Below are 15,501 nucleotides of genomic sequence, written 5' to 3' on the forward strand. Positions count from 1 at the left end.
AGATGCAGTAAGTTTAAGTCCTTCTAGAAGGGAGATCTATGCCCCTATACACAGATGCATGCATTATGAAACCATCTCTAAACATACGTCCAAACATGTAAGTTTTTCAGCAAAAATGCAAAGACTGTAAAGACCTCTAAATATGTAGCTTCAATATGTAGCTATTTTATGGGTTAGGATCCTTGCATAAATCTAGATAAAATTTTCAAAATGCACATTGAACACACACATAGCTCTTTCCAACCAAGAAAAAAATTCCCAACTATTCACTAGGTGTTTCAAGAGAGTTGTACCAATACATCCTAGCATATACATCCAACCACTATAGAAAGATTGGTAAAGTGCACACAGGAATTCGACCGAGGACCATTATGTTCACTATGGTTCTATAAATCTAAAGATCTATAAATCTGCATTTAAACATGGAGTAAAAAGGAGTATAAAACATACATCCTGATATAGACATAGAACGAACGATCTACAAATACATTTTCACATATATAACTATAGGAGTGCTGAGCTCTCTGTGAAGATTATTTGCATGGAGTCCTAGGAATGAAGAGGAATCTCTAGTGCTTGTGGGTTTGGGGTATCCCAGCCCAGGCTTCTCTGAGAAAGAAATGAGGGTGGACTAGAGCCTTCACAAGTACTAAAAGGGCCCAGGAACTCATAATCTATGACATATTTCTAGCATATAGGGGCATTTTACTGGCAATGAATATAAGCCCTGATGCCTGGGCCTGAAAGCTTCCTGACCTGATCTGGCTTGAACTAAGGCTGAGTTAGAGGGCTTTTAACTTCGTTTTCCTTCAGCTCCTTAGCCCCAGGCTCAAAGGAGGGACTTGCCAGGGAGGGGGTGGGGGATCCTTAGGAGGGGAACACTCATTATCTTTAGGAAATGGAGCTATTTAGGTAAAATATATTGTTTGTTTGGTAGATAGAGATGTGAGACGGCTGGGGGCTTACACACACACACACACACACACACACACACACACACACACACACTTGCACCCATCTCTTAATTACAAAAAACCCAGTGACAGACTGCAGAGCTCCCTTCATTCATGCGGTACATGATGGGGTTCCCCTATGCCCCCCTCCCATCTCCTCTTATTCCTAGCTCCCATGAACTCTTTCTCTTATACACCTGAAGTTCTACCTTGTCCAAGGGGGTTTGGGGCTTGGGGAAAGAGTGACCGGGAGAGATGAGCCCCAGAACAGAAGAGTCCTGATATCTACAGCCAGGCTCTGAAGCTATTTACCTTCAATGTTAGTTCCTTTGTGATTGAGGGGTTGGGGGACCAGGGACTGCATGGGCACGAAAGGAAATGAAAGGTTGCATTATTTTTTAGGGGAAAACTTTGAGGGGGAAAAAAAATCACCAACTAGCCTTTTAAAAAAGAAATTGGAGGCAGAGGATTTTGAAGACTCCAGATGCTCTGTTATAGTTCTCCTTTAGTTTACTGGGGAAGGGAGGCAAGGAGGGGCCTCAGGTGGGCTTGGGGAAGTGCAATCCAATCTACCAAGCCAGCTTTGGGGGAGAGTGATTTACAAAGCAAAACCTCAGATGCTACTTCCTGAGAAGTTACCAGATCAAAACACCCTCCTCTAGGTGTTTACGACCCTGTCTTTACTCCCAACAGGAAAAGCACCCTCAATAAAACCTCAGCCAATGTCCCCATCCTCCACCCAGGGGATGGGGAGAGACACAACATAAAATGAAAGACCTGACCCTTACTACTCCCTACACACTCACACACACACACGCGCACACACACACACACACACCCCCTGTATTTTCCAGCCAGAAAGTTGACTTTTATTTTATTTTATTTTTTTTATTTTTATTTTTATTTTTTTTTTTGAGATGGAGTCTCGCTTTGTCGCCCAGGCTGGAGTGCGGTGGCGCGATCTCGGCTCACTGCAAGCTCCGCCTCCCGGGTTCACACCATTCTCCTGCCTCAGCCTCCCAGTAGCTGGGACCACAGGCGCCGCCACCACGCCCGGCTAATTTTTTGTATTTTTAGTAGAGACGGGGTTTCACCGTGTTAGCCAGGATGGTCTCGATCTCCTGACCTCGTGATCCGCCCGCCTCGGCCTCCCAAAGTGCTGGGATTACAGGCGTGAAACACCGCGCCTGGCCAGAAAGTTGACTTTTAAAAGAAGTATTTACTAGACAAGATTTCTTTCTAATGTCTAAGCAAGGGAGCCCTGAGGAGTTTGGAGTTTGAGCTTGGAACAGCAGGAGAGGGGGATTAGATCAGATAAGATTCTGGCCTGCTTAGACCCTCCATGTCTGTCCAAATCCCAACAACTCAGTCTGGGACAACACGACACTGATCACAGAAAGCCTGGCTGCCACCATCCCTGGAGTCAGCTCTAGGGTTTGGGTTTTCCAGAAAGGCAGAAGGAAGGAAACTCAACAGCTGCTCAGGGCTTGAGGGGTGGGGGTGGGGTAGGGAGGACAAATGTTTCGAAGCTGGGCTGATGGGAAGAATGGAGTGGGAGGGAAGGAGTGGGAAGTTGGTTCCATACTGGTTACTGTATCCAGCCCAGGCTTCTGACCTCTACCATACCCTCCTTGGGCACATATATGTATTTCTGTGTGTTCAAGTATTCTGGTGTTCAGGGCCAGGAACGAGGGGAAATGAACCCTAGGGAAGAACCAAGCCTGAATTACCTCTCTCAGGCCTGTGGTACAGAACCGAAAGGATCCTAGGTGACCAGGCTACACATTTCAGCCAGCCCACATGGGGTTGCAGATCACTGTAGAATTTTTTTTGTACATGTGTGCAGGTGTAGAGAAGCAGCCTTCTCCCTGCACTGGCTCCCTAGCATGCCTGGAGCAGTGGACTGGCTCAGGGCCCAGCCCAAGTGTTCAACCTCTTCTCATAGCTGCTAAAATGTGGTCCTTAGAGGCTGAAGAAGGTCCTGCATAACCAAGTTCAATTTTCCCAAGTCCCACATTGCACACCCACACCGCCTCCTCTGAGGTATCTCTGTTCCCCTTTTGCCTCTCAGTGAACCTTCGGATTGGGAGAGGGAGATGATTACAAGGGTTGTGTAGGGCTCAAAAATAAAGAGATCTGTATCACCCAAGTTCCTCAGCCCAGACCTTGTCTGGCAATTCCTTGGGTTCCTGGGCCCCATCGAAGCAGCTAGCGGAGATATTATCAGAACAGACACACCAATATGGGTCACAAGGAGCCAATAAAAGTGGGGAGGGGTAGGAAAGGATGTGACTTTCTTGGCTCTCAAATAGCCTTGTCTTCTCCTTAAATTGAATCCCTCACCCCAAAACCCTAGTTTGGCATCCTGATTCCAGATTTTCTTTCTTTACCTCAAAGGGCTTCAGGGGCCCTAGTCCCACTAAAGAAGAGGCTCAGGGTGGTGGTACTTGCCTTCTCAGCAAAAAAGACCTAATTTAAATCCTAGAACAATGATGTTTCGGCATTCCCCCTCTCAAAAACTCAATCCAAAGCAGTTATGGAAGAAGAGCGATAGTCAAAAAGAGAAAGTTTACCTAGATATTAGGAGGGGTCGAGGCACTCATAAAATCTCTTTTCCCAGTGCCTGTGTGGATAGAACCAATCTCCCCCATCTTTGTTTCCTAACTCTTCATGAGAACTGGTACCCAGTGTGAGAAGTCCACACTGAGGGGAGAGTTGGTCTCCAACAACCTGCCACACCATTCACTGCGGAAGAATAAATGTGTCCTTTAATTCTAACTCATAAAAGAGGAAAATGGGGCCAGCCGCAGTGGCTCATGCCTGTAATCCTAGCACTTTGGGAGGCCAAGGCAGGCAAATCACCTGAGGTCAGGAGTTTGAGACCAGCCTGACCAACATGGAGAAACCCTGTCTCTATTAAAAATACAAAATTAGCCAGACGTGGTGGTACACACCTGTAATCCCAGCTACTTAGGAGGCTGAGGCAGGAGAATTGCTTGAACCCAGGAAGCAGAAGTTGCAGTGAGCTGAGATCCTGCCATTGCACTACAGTCTGGGCAACAAGAGTGAAACTCCGTCTCAAAAAAAAAAAAAAAAAAAAAAAATTGGACGCGGTGGCACACACCTGTAATCCCAGCACTTTGGGAGGCTGAGGCATGTGGATTACCTGAGGTCAGCCCGGGCAACATGATTAAACCTCGTCTCCGCCAAAAATACAAAAATTAGCTGGGTGTGGTGGTGGGCACCTATAATCCTAGCTACTTCGGAGGTTGAGGCAGGAGAATTGCTTGAACCCAGGAGACAGAGTTTGCGATGAGCCGAGATTGCACCATTGCACTCCAGCCAGGGCGACAAGAGCAAAACTTAGTCTCAAAAGAGGCAGATGGAGCAGTGTGGTTGAAGGTAACTTGGGAAGTGAGGGCTCAATGACTTCTGAGAAGAGCTGCTCTTTTTCTGGCTTGTCATCCTTATCCTTCCCAACTGGCCTGTGGCATTGTCCCCAAACCAGCTCCACCCAGAAGACAAACAAGGAGGTGGGGTGTTGAAAAACTCCAGCTCAGTCTAGACTATCCTTCCCATTCTTGTGCTCTTAATGCCCCCAGGTGAGGGCTTAGAGGTCCAGGTGGCACAGTCCATCAGAACTCCTGCCCCTTAGCTCAAAGAGGGCAAGAGATCAGGAAGAGAAGTGGAGGAGAACCCAACCAGAAAATTCACTCTGAAACAAAGCTCTGGAGAAGGAGTTGGGGGAGAACGCCCGGGTCTGGACCCAGCAGTGGACTGGCTCAGGGCCCAGCCCAAGTGTTCAGGAAACACAAGCATTTCTGTCATAGATGTGCACTCCCTGTGCCTCAGATGCTCTTACTCAGCAATAGTTTCTCGCCTATTGCTTGTTCTTGGTCTAGTCCATGTAAACTCAAACACTGAAATCCACACCTTCAGTAGCTGTACCTTTTGATGGCTATTGGCCAGGACATAGGATCATCACCTAGTCTATTATTATTATTATTACTATTATTATATCCTGTTAAAAGAATGGAAGAGGAAGGGGTTTAAACAAATCCATCGCCGGGCGCGGTGGCTCAAGCCTGTAATCCCAGTACTTTGGGAGGCCGAGACGGGTGGATCACGAGGTCAGGAGATTGAGACCATCCTGGCTAACACCGTGAAACCCCGTCTCTACTAAAAATACAAAAAACTAGCCGGGCGAGGTGGCGGGCGCCTGTAGTCCCAGCTACTTAGGAGGCTGAGGCAGGAGAATGGCCTAAACCCGGGAGGCAGAGCTTGCAGTGAGCTGAGATCCGGCCACTGCACTCCAGCCCGGGCTGCAGAGCAAGACTCCATCTCAAAAAAAACAAAAACAAAAACAAAACAAAACAAAAAAACAAATCCATCAACTATTTAATGTGGAGAGTGAGGAAAGTCGGAATTCTCTGTGCTCATTCCTTTCCAGAACCCTTAACTAGCTCAAAGTTATTTGACAAACGAGAGGTACCAAACACAACTTTCAAAAAAAACTCCACTTTTGCTCCCTTCCTAACTTTATCAGCCTGAGGCAGTCTGATACAGCTAATGGCTATTGGAGCATTTCCAGAAAGATAAATCAAAAGTCCTCTCCTCTAATCACCCCACCCGCCCTCATGAAAATCAGAAGAGTGAATACTTGTTTAAGTGTATGGGGAATAATCACAGCCAGAATTTGAATTTAGGGCTGGAGTTCATATCCGCATTTGCTCTATAGTCTAATTTAGAGTCTACAACTACAACACCCAGAAAACTGGGTAGAATCACGCTGGCGAATGTGGGAATAATCCAGAGGTTGCCCCCACAACTTCACATCCTTGTGCATTTGAGATTGACTCCCAGATACAACTTTGTAAGAAATTGAGGAGACAAGCCAAAGACTCCTGAGATGGTTCAGGGACTGAGAGAGGAGGCCAGAATATGCTGGGTATCACTCCAGGCTTCCAAATCTGGGATAAGGTAAACCCAGGAGCTAAGGCTGTGGTGGGAACGGAGGGAGGGAGGAAGGAACAGGGCCAGAGGGGAAAAGCGAGACAGAGACCCAAGTATTTTTTGCTGATTGGTTGATGGGGACCATGTGACCCTGCTTAGTGCATTTCTGATTGGTTGCTTGACCTCTCCTTGGGTTAAAGACCTAGGAACAAAATTAAAAGCTTTCCGGGTTGGCTGGAAAGCTTGGCACCTGATTGCCTGCCCTTCCTCCGATCCAGAGGGACTCCAAATTCGGGTTTGGGGTAGTGGGTGGGAAAACCAAGAATTTCAGGCCTCCTTTGTGCTTGCCTTGTTTCCAGGTGGAAATTGAAACTGTTTTTACAAAACAGTAAAAAGCTGAGGCAAACTATTTGAGGGGAAGGAGAATCAATTATCACAGGAAGAGGGGTGGTATTTAAATGGAACTTTTGAGCCTAAAGAACAGAAAAGGGGGTGAAGAAGTCATCAAAGGGCTCAAGGGACGCTGTGTAAATCTTTAAACACCCTCGAATGCCCGTCTACACAGAGAGGAAGGGAATGGGACTGAGATTTGGCCGGGAGTCAGGGCGAGTGTCAGGGTGGAGTCTTGCCTGGATGTGGGACTTCGGCCCTGGCTAAATTCCCCGTTAAAGACCACTGCACTCGCTCCCCAGAGCCCTGGGGGGGCTGGAGAGAGGGAAAGAGTCAAGTTACAGACCAAGAGAAACTCCCATCTCCCTGCTGCTTGGATAGGAAAGTTTCCAGAAACCCTCAAAATCACAGACTAGAGGGAAGGAGTGAGCCAAGAAGGACGGGTAATGAGGAAGGGAGAAACTGGTAATTAGTTTTTTCCAATGCGTTGCTGGAGAGAATTCCCTGTGATCCTAGGGAAATAAAGGTATCAGGGAGGAGGGTGGGGGAGGCTGAATCTTGGCCGAGACTGACGCCCTGAGGGATGGCGTCAAGGGAATCCTCCATGTCGGGTTCCCGAGCTCCTCATGCAAGTGAGAGACCCCTAGACTGAAGGATGGGGCTCAGCTAAGACTATCCATTTATTTGGGCCTCTGTACCCGCTTCATTCTCCCAGGGTCTGCCTGCTTCTTGGTTCTTCCTCAGTCCCTTGAGCAGCAGGGGTGAGGCTAACAACATTCCCTCCTCATCCCCCAACAGCACCTTTTCACAAAGCAGGCGCCCAGACACCCCTGCTCCCCAGGCATGCCCCACCTTCTGGAAGGTGCAGATCTAGCTCCATCCCTCTGCTCCCCACCCCTTTCTCCCAGCCTGGAGGAGTTGCCCTTATGGGTCCGCTGGCCTTCAGCCCTGCTTCCAAAGCCTTGGCTATTCATGGCTGGCCAGTACAGGAGCCTGAATTCACATGTTGTCTCTTTCCTGGCTTAGCTCCCAGTGACGCACAGGGAGGGATAGCACTCGCAGGTGTGGAAGACACATGCCTCTCATGCCCAATGCTCCTGCTGCTCCTTCCTAGAAACCTGAAGAGCGCCCTAGCATTAGGATTGACCCCAGGGTGCAGTGCTCAGATTGGGCCCTGCCAGCTCCATCCCTGAGGGGCTACTCTGTCCTTAAGGTTGGGGGACTTACTTTCCCAGCCTAGCAAAGACATTGCCTCTGTTCCCTCACCCATTCAACACACAATTACACTCCACTCACAGCAGGAACCTCTAGGGCTCTTAGGGCCTAGTTTTATCTGAGGCAAGGGCTGGGAATGCCAGGAAGACCCAAGCAGCTAGAGGGAGAGGAGGAAGCATGAAACCACACTGGCTCCAGACGGACTAAGATGCCAAACTACAGAGGATGAGACAGCTGCCCATCCAAACCTGGCGATGAGGGAGGGAGGGGGCACTCTGGGACCTCTGGGTTCAAACAGCTACCTTTGGGATGCTTTTGCCAGTTCAGGCAGCAGTAGCCTGTGGGCTTAGAAGCCACAAAACCCTCCTTCCCTGCCTTTCTCCCCAGCTTCCCACCCTGCGTGGACTCTGGGCCACTGGCCAAGGGCTGAACTCACCCCTCGCTGAAACAGGGGGCCCCAGAGGCATTTCGAACTTGTGTCTAGAGTTTACATACCCGTACAGACACCAAACACCCTTGTTGCTGCCGCTTGCTTTCTTCTCAACTGAAAGGGTCAGGAAGACCTGACAAAACTCTAAACAACCAAGGCCTCTCTACCCCAGTTGACTTGCAGTCAGAGAGAATAAGGAGTGGGAAGGGGAGGGCTGCTCTGGGTAGACAAGCTCCCCCATCTTCCTACTTCCAGCGGCTTCTTCGGCTTCTTTTCTTCTCCCACCCCAGCCTGAGAAGGCCTTTTCCCCTCCTCCTAATGAGTGGGAACTGCCTTCTATCAAGTGAGATGGGTGGCTAGGTAAATGGGAGAAAGGGTCTGAGAGAGAGAAAAAGAGAATTAACTCACAGCGTTCGCCTGGGATTCATTTGCGAAGATGTAACCTCTCTCACCATCGTCCCCAGCGCCGTAATCCCCTCTAACTGCCAGGCCCTCTGTCCTAGCATTAAACCTCACCAGCAGCTGCGTGGCTGGACAGTTAAGATTATATATGATGTAAATATATTGTGGGTTTGTCAGCTCTCCCTACACCATAAAACTTGGCTTAATGATATCACGTGGTCCCCCAAGAGCCACTCACGGGCTTGCCTTCAGGCTATTCACATAAATAACCTCCAAAAGTTTCAAACTCCTAAATTCACATAGAAGCCATGCCTATTTCTCTAATGCTCAGTTACACTAAAAAGCCCTGGTGCTGTTCCTTTGCCCCACCCCCACATCCCCCTTGCAGGGTGGAGAGCGGGGAGAGGGTAGATCCTTATTTATTTATTTACTTACTTATTTCCATAAGGACCTGTCGCCTTCGAGGTCGTGTTGATATTTTTGTCCTCTTATTTTTTCCTCCTCTCTCCTCTAATTGCTCAGAGTGGGCCGTGTCCCCCCTCTTCCCACTCCCCCGGGAAGGTAAGTCATGCTTCTTCCCCTTCTTTCTCGCTGCCAGAGGGGGTGGGTTCCAGGGCAAAGTGGATAGGCAGGCTCCATGGTCTCTGTTTGGAACCCAGAAGCCCCCTCCATGAACTCCCCCAGAGCAATGCCAGACCCTGGTACCTGGAAATATGTTCTAGGAGGCTGGCAGGTGGGGAAACTACCGCAGGTTCCAAAGCAGAAGCCCCTGTTCAGGGAGAAATCAGGGATCTGGGCCTTACACACCCCCAGTGTAGGGAAGTAGGTACGAGGCCTCTGGCTTGGTTGCCGCCCTTGATGCCGACGCCGCAGAAGCCGAGGCTGGGGCCTGGGCAGACCTGCAGATTGTGACAGGAAGGAGGAGAGCAGGCAGGCACTCTGTGTCCACCCAAGCCTGGCCAAAATGAGTCAGACCTTCAGCTCCTCCAGGGAAGGAAAGGCCCAAACCCTGCCGGGAGGAGGCAGTCAGTGCACGGTGGGGCTGGTGTGCCCTGCCTGGCAGCTCTAACCAACGTTGCCCCATCCATGGCAAAGCCCTTGGTTTTCCCCCGGGCTGTTACACCTGTCCCCTGGGGAGGAAGCACAGGGCCTGGGCAGCCTGGGAGGCTGGAGCGGGCGGATGCGGGCACCACAGCCTCTTTTTTAGTTAACTGTAACCCACCGGAGACGCCAGTGCTTCTCCACGCTTCACTGCTCGCCCAATAGTTTTACTCAGCATGGAGAAAAAATTAAAATAACTCCCTGAAGAAAATTACACATTTTATTTCAGAGAGAGAGAGAGAGAGAGAGAGAGAGAGAGAGAGAGAGAGAGAGAGCTGGTCTGGGTTGACTGCTGTGTGCAAGTTGAGGAGAGACAACAGGCGCCCTAACCTGGCCTGAGTGCAGTGCGAAGGGGAAGGGTGGCAGTTGTGCGCACTGTTCAATAAACATTTGTTGAGACTGCCTATGTGCCAAGCATGGGGTGAGGAAAGGCTCTTGGGTCTTTTAAAAAATGACTGATGGGTAGCTTAGGCAGTGGGATGCAGCGTACGTTAGTACTTATAATAAATCCAAGGACCATCAGCATTAATAATCATAAATATTCCCTTGCCCCTCCCCAGAGCCTCTCTGCTCCCCTTTCTTCTTGCTTGCTCCTGCAGCCCAGCTCCAGACCCTCACCCCACCAGTGTGGGGGGCCTAGTGTGGGGGGAAATCACCCCCTTGTGGGAGGTGGGAGAGGAAATGCAGTAAAGTTTTATGGACCCTTCCCACATTTGTTTCTACTGTAAAGTGCTTCCTCCCCCAGCCCATCCCAGGAACCTGGAGAAGGACCTGAGCCTCAGACACTACCTGAATTATCTGCCTCCTCCCACCCCCACCTTTAACCCATCCTCTCCTCCACACAAAATCCCAGAGACTGAGATAAATGATGGCAAACAGACGTGACTCCAGCATTGGTCTATGCAGCTCCTTTCCCAGTTAATTGTCCTGCATAGCCCTAGGCCCTAGAAGGTGGTGGAAACAGTCTGAACATTTCCTGCCAGGCTGATACATGCTGCAGATTGCCCTCCCTGCTCCCTCTTCCCCAGTATCTTAGATACTGAAGCACACCTCCTCCAACTCTCCCAACACCCCTTTACCAAGCAATGCCACCTCCCTCTAGAGGCCCTTCTGGGACCAAATGTGTCTCTAGAGTGAGGGCTTAGCCCTCCCTCTATGTCCAGCAAGGCCTCTCAGGGACCACCTAGGCCCAGGAAAGATCTTCAGAAGCCCAGAAGGGCCTGAGGCTGAGCACGGCAGAGCCACTGGTTCCTGCACCGGAGCTTTGGCATACAGTGGGGGATGCTGGCAGTCCAGAGGCCTCATGGAGTGCAGAAGTGTGAAGGCCTTGGACAGCCACAGCATGGGAAAAGCCAGTACCTGAGGCCTAGGTGCCCTTCTCTTCCCCCAGAGGCTCTTGTTGCAGCCAAGGATCAGGAAAGGAACTCAATTTCACCTTGCTCTACTCACTGCCCCTAGAAGCTAGAAAATGTTTTAAAGGGGAGGCTTAAAGTTTGTGGGTCTCCTTCTACACCTCACAGCCCATTTAGACAATTTTACCCAATACATGCCCCAGACAGACAGGAGCCACTGCATCTGTAGTCCTGTTCTCTCTTCGTCTTTATTTGATATGACAAAATATAGTTTCAGGAAGGACCCAGAGTCAATAAATAGTTGGACAACAGCAATGGGTCAGGAGGGCACAGAAAGTCGTGGCAGGGACTATGGGACAGCAAAGGGCCTCTAGGACCACTTGCTGGGGTCCAGTGTCAGGAAACCCCAATAGTTGAGCTAGCTAGCAGGCTGGGGCTGCCGGCCTGAGAGGGCATGCAGCAGGCGCAGGCTGGGGAGGTTCCCGGGTTTTGGGGGAAAGAGGTTGTGGAGATAAGGTTTGGAAAGCATAGAGCAACCGTGGGGGCCCTAGACCGAAGTTCTCCTTTCATATGCAAATCATTTATAAGTGAAAATCTAGTTTAGTCGCTACAAGGAAGCACCCCGAGTCTGGGGCCAGACTCTCGCCAGCCTGCGGCTGTCTAACCCGTCCAGCCGGGAACAAAGGAGAGGGCGAGGCTAGAGGGTTGGGCGAGGGTCCTGTGGCGCGGGCCGGGCCCACCTTAACTCGGGAGGGCCGCGCTGAGGCTAAGAGTCGGAGAGACGGCCCAGGCCAAGGTTCGTTCAGCGCCAGCCTGTACGCCGCAGCCCTCCGGGGAAGGCCTACGGAGCTTGCCCTGGGCCTCGGGTACCGAGTTGAGCCGAGCTGAGGGGAGATGGGGCAGCGCGGGCAGCCCCGCGGGAACCCTGGGTCAGTAGGGATGCGTAATGCCAAGGAAAAGCGCTTTTGTCTGTGAGGTCCGGGAGCCCAGTGCTCCAGCACCTGCCCCCGCCCCGAAATATAGAGAGAGGAAAGGCGAAAAGGAAAGGCGCAGGGACCAGAACCAGCTAGGGGCGCGCTCTGCGGGCCTGCCCCGCTGCGTCTAAAGAGCCTCTTTGCTTTTCATTTTGGAATCTTTCTTCCACTTCATCCTGCGGTTCTGGAACCAGATCTTGATCTGTCTCTCATTGAGACACAAGTTGTTGGCGATCTCTATGCGCCTGCGGCGAGTGAGGTAGCGGTTAAAGTGGAATTCTTTCTCGAGTTCCAGAGTCTGGTAGCGCGTGTAACTGGTTCGGGACCGCTTGCCGTCCGTCTCTGGAACATAAACCCCACCCCAAGCCAGGAAGGGGTGAATAGCGTGCAGCGTTCCCCCATCCCCACCCCAGCCCCAGACCCCCACCCGCGGCCGGAGGGAGAGGAGGCGAGAGCCGCAAGACAGGCCCCGCGGGCCGCAGGCAGGCCGGCCCGGCCCGGCCCAGCCCAGCCCCGGGAGAGGCGCCTCCACCCAGGCAGGAAACTTTCCACTGCAGCCTTCTCTCTGCAGCCGGAGGGGCTGAGGGGGGGTTGGGGGGAAGAGGGAGACCCAGGCTCGGACCGAACAATAAGCACCCTCGAGATCCGAGCACCGGGGACCCCCCTTCCGCCCCTCCCGAGTCGCTGGAATCCTCCGGAGCCGCGAGCGCCGGCGGAGCCGGCTCCGCAGGGGAGGGAGGGAGGGAGCAGCGGGGGGATCCCCGCTCTGGAGCCCCGCGCTCCTCACCCTACAGATCCCTCTATTTTTTTAACTCCCTCCCTCTCCCCCAAAAATTGAATATTGCCTTTTATACACGTTTTGTTCCTATGATCCAATTATGTCGTCGTAAATTTGGGCGCACACAGCCTCTAAGCCTTTTAGTGGACAGTTTTACGAGCCATTGATGCCTGGATCGTAAAATTTATGGCCGCAGGTTTTTTTTCTTTATTTGCCCCGCATGGCCTATAAAACCCAGGCGGACCCGAGCGCGCAAAATGAAGTCCTAAAGTTTACCGTGGCTCATGTGCAGTTTGGTCATCCACGGGTAAATCTGTGGCGGGGCCGGTGGCTGGCTCAGTCCGGCGGGCTGCCCTGTCTGCGCCTGCTCCTCTTTGATCTCCCCACTGCTCTTAGCTCGCTCCTCCAGCGCCGGGCGAGCCGCCTTCTGACTGTACATCCCGGGGTTCAGAGGAGCCGCTTCGTCTCTGCCCAGAGCGTGTCCCGGAGCGGCCGCGGCGCTGCAGGCGGGGCGGTCGGGGTGAGCCCGGGGGTTGGCAGCCATGTCTACCCCGTGGAGAGAGTTGGAAGGCGCAGGCGGTGGGAAAGTGATGCTTAAGTCCAATCCGCCGTAGCAGTACCTGGATGCCTGCACCTCTGAGGCCGATCCATAGTTCCCACAAGTTTGCATGTTATAGGCAGGGATATTGGGGCTCTGCTTATAGAATGAATTGGCTACGTAGGAGCTCATGGCGGGGAGGGCCCAAAAAATTTCTGCACCCTTTTTGATTAAGGGTGATTTGTGACTCTTTGAAGTTGAGGGGTTTTTTGTTCTCCAAAGTGCACAATTTATAGGTGGAGATATCTCTTTCTTTATCCTATGCGCTCTTCCCAAATAAGGGAGCCTTAAATAGAGTCACGTGACTCGAGCGGCCACTCATAAATTTGGCTTGATGACCTCCGGGAGGTTAGTGATGGAAGCCGGCGAAACGCATCTCGATATGTTGGCAAAGCCCAACCAAGGGGGAGAGGGAGTGAGAAAGAAGGAAGGGGGAGGAAAAAAATGGTTCTTGGAATTGGGGGTAGCCGGGACAACAAGCCCACAGCGACACCTGGTGCCTATATGGGGGAATTGCATCCTGGAGCACCAGCTTGCTTTCCGGTAGCTGAATTTCCTACACTGTGAAGGAGAAGCTGGTTGTTGGAACAACCTCTGAGCTAGCCTTTTAAATTCTATTTAAAATTGGGAAAAGATGAGGCCCCACCTATAATGCACAGAGTGCTTTTTGTAATGAATAGCCCCGTTCTCGCAACCGCCAGGGTCTTCCAATCTTCAAAAATGGCTGAGGAAAGGAGATTTAGTTAGGTAGGGTGGCCCATGTCCAGGCTGGAGACCCTTAGGGGTTTAACTTAGGTTCCCTAAACCAAAGGTAGAAGTCCCTCGCAGGCCCTAAGGCCCCACTACTGCTGAAGAGGTGCTTATCAGCAAGAGAAAGTAGAATTAGCCTCTGGAGAGGTAGACAGGACGCCCAGGAGGAGGGATCCTGAGTGGTCAGAACAAGATAGTGGGGTCATGAAGCTGAGGGTGCTCCGGGCTGTCTGGGATGGATCTGGAGGTGAGGAGCCAGGTGGAGCTGGCTAGACCTCACCATGCTACGGTCCCCAGAGTGGCAACAAGGCAATTTTCAAGTGTGTGCGTGGACACGGCCAGAGCAGACAATGGTCTAGAAGACTGCTCTGTCTCCCTGTGTGAGATCCTTATGTGGTACCTATGCCAGAGGCTTTAGACAGAAAATAGATGTTAATTGAGGGCATGCAGAAGCAAGATTGAAGCCTCCACAAATATTATGTGAGCATGGCAGAGGAAAAGGCCCGTTTTGTGACCTTTGGAGAAAAGGTCTCTGGGCCAGGCTTTCCATGGACCTGAATCCATAAGATCCACAGGAGAGCAATTTCTGAGCTACCAAGAGGAATGGGGCAGACTGGGAGGTGGGCAGGGCAGGCGCCTGGGTAGCCTTCGCAGGGTATCTGCAGCCATTCGGCCCCATCCTCTTCCCCAGTAGCCCCAAATCTCATACTTTCCCGCCTGCTTCTTCCCAGGAAATCTCCGCCCCTGCCAGAAGGCCCCCTCCTCACTGGTGGAGGCGCTGGTGGCGAGGGTGGGGGTGCTGGAGGGAATCTGAAGGGCCTGGAAAACTCTGGCGGATTTTTTCCCTCCGGAGACCCCCCTCAACACCTCTCCCCGTAGGCCCACTCAGGTTTCTCTGGTCAGGCTTGGAGAAAGAAGGCCAGGGTTGATAAATGGTTAGGGTCCGGCTGCGCTCCTCACCCGCCTCTTCACCCGTTTGAGGAGAGAAGAGTAAGGAACCAGCCCGGCTGGAGCTGTAATGAAGAAGGAATTTTGTCCCGGCTACGTCAGGAGTCCCAGAACCGGCGAGAGCTCAGTTTCCAGGCTTTCTCTCTCAAGATGTCCTTGAATCGCTCAATCCCTGCCGACAGGGCTCCAGTCCCGCGATCTTCTCTTTCCCTCCGCTCTCCGCCTCCGCCACGTTTCGCAACAGCCGGCTTGGCGCGGGCCTGGGGCTTGCTCTCACGGCGCCCCCCGCCTCCAACTCCCGGGAGTGGGCGGAGGAGACCCTGGTGCCTGGATAGTGCTTCTTTACTGGTCTTTCGGGGCGCCTCGGGGTTCGGACGCCGAGGATCCCGGCTGCCACAGGCAGGAAGAAAGGCCTGCGTGGAGCTGGTGCCCAAGCCGACTGATCCGGGCTCCCCCCGGAACAAAATCCTACGCGGCCTTTTTGCCGCAGGGTGTGTGTGTTGCTCCGCGCAGGGAGCTCAGAGAGGCCGCCCAGGCCCTCAGTGCGATCGCGAGAACCAACAGAAGGCCGGGGCCGGGCGCCTGGGCTCCGGGGATGGCGAGTGCAGAGGGCTGTGGGCTTGCAGGCGGCGGGCAGGCGCGGGAGCGCTTGGAGCC

The 15,501-nt window shown here is 52.2% G+C and overlaps 2 protein-coding genes across 5 annotated transcripts in view; both read right to left on the minus strand.

Moving 5' to 3' along the window:
- Positions 1-15,501, minus strand: part of LOC105474238 (homeobox C4) — a 61,781-nt gene that overhangs the window by 10,268 nt on the left and 36,012 nt on the right. The window lies entirely within an intron of this gene.
- Positions 9,691-15,288, minus strand: LOC105474236 (homeobox C5). Its single transcript, XM_011728741.3, has 2 exons — positions 12,825-15,288; positions 9,691-12,112 (listed from the first exon to the last, which is right to left on the minus strand). The coding sequence occupies exons 1-2, from the start codon at positions 13,276-13,278 to the stop codon at positions 11,898-11,900; spliced, it is 669 nt and encodes a 222-aa protein (XP_011727043.1). The 5' UTR covers positions 13,279-15,288; the 3' UTR covers positions 9,691-11,897.

This window comes from Macaca nemestrina, chromosome 10 (assembly GCF_043159975.1).
Source record: "Macaca nemestrina isolate mMacNem1 chromosome 10, mMacNem.hap1, whole genome shotgun sequence".
In the NCBI taxonomy this organism is placed as follows: domain Eukaryota; kingdom Metazoa; phylum Chordata; class Mammalia; order Primates; family Cercopithecidae; genus Macaca; species Macaca nemestrina.

What these genes read in the sequence shown, in the direction of transcription:
- LOC105474236 (XM_011728741.3), bottom strand. Translation starts at nt 13,278, where the DNA reads ATGAGCTCCTACGTAGCCAATTCATTCTATAAGCAGAGCCCCAATATC. An exon ending in CAAACTGCACATGAGCCACG is followed by an intron (nt 12,113 to 12,824) that starts GTAAACTTTAGG and finishes TTTATGTTCCAG; the next exon opens with AGACGGACGGCAAGCGGTCC.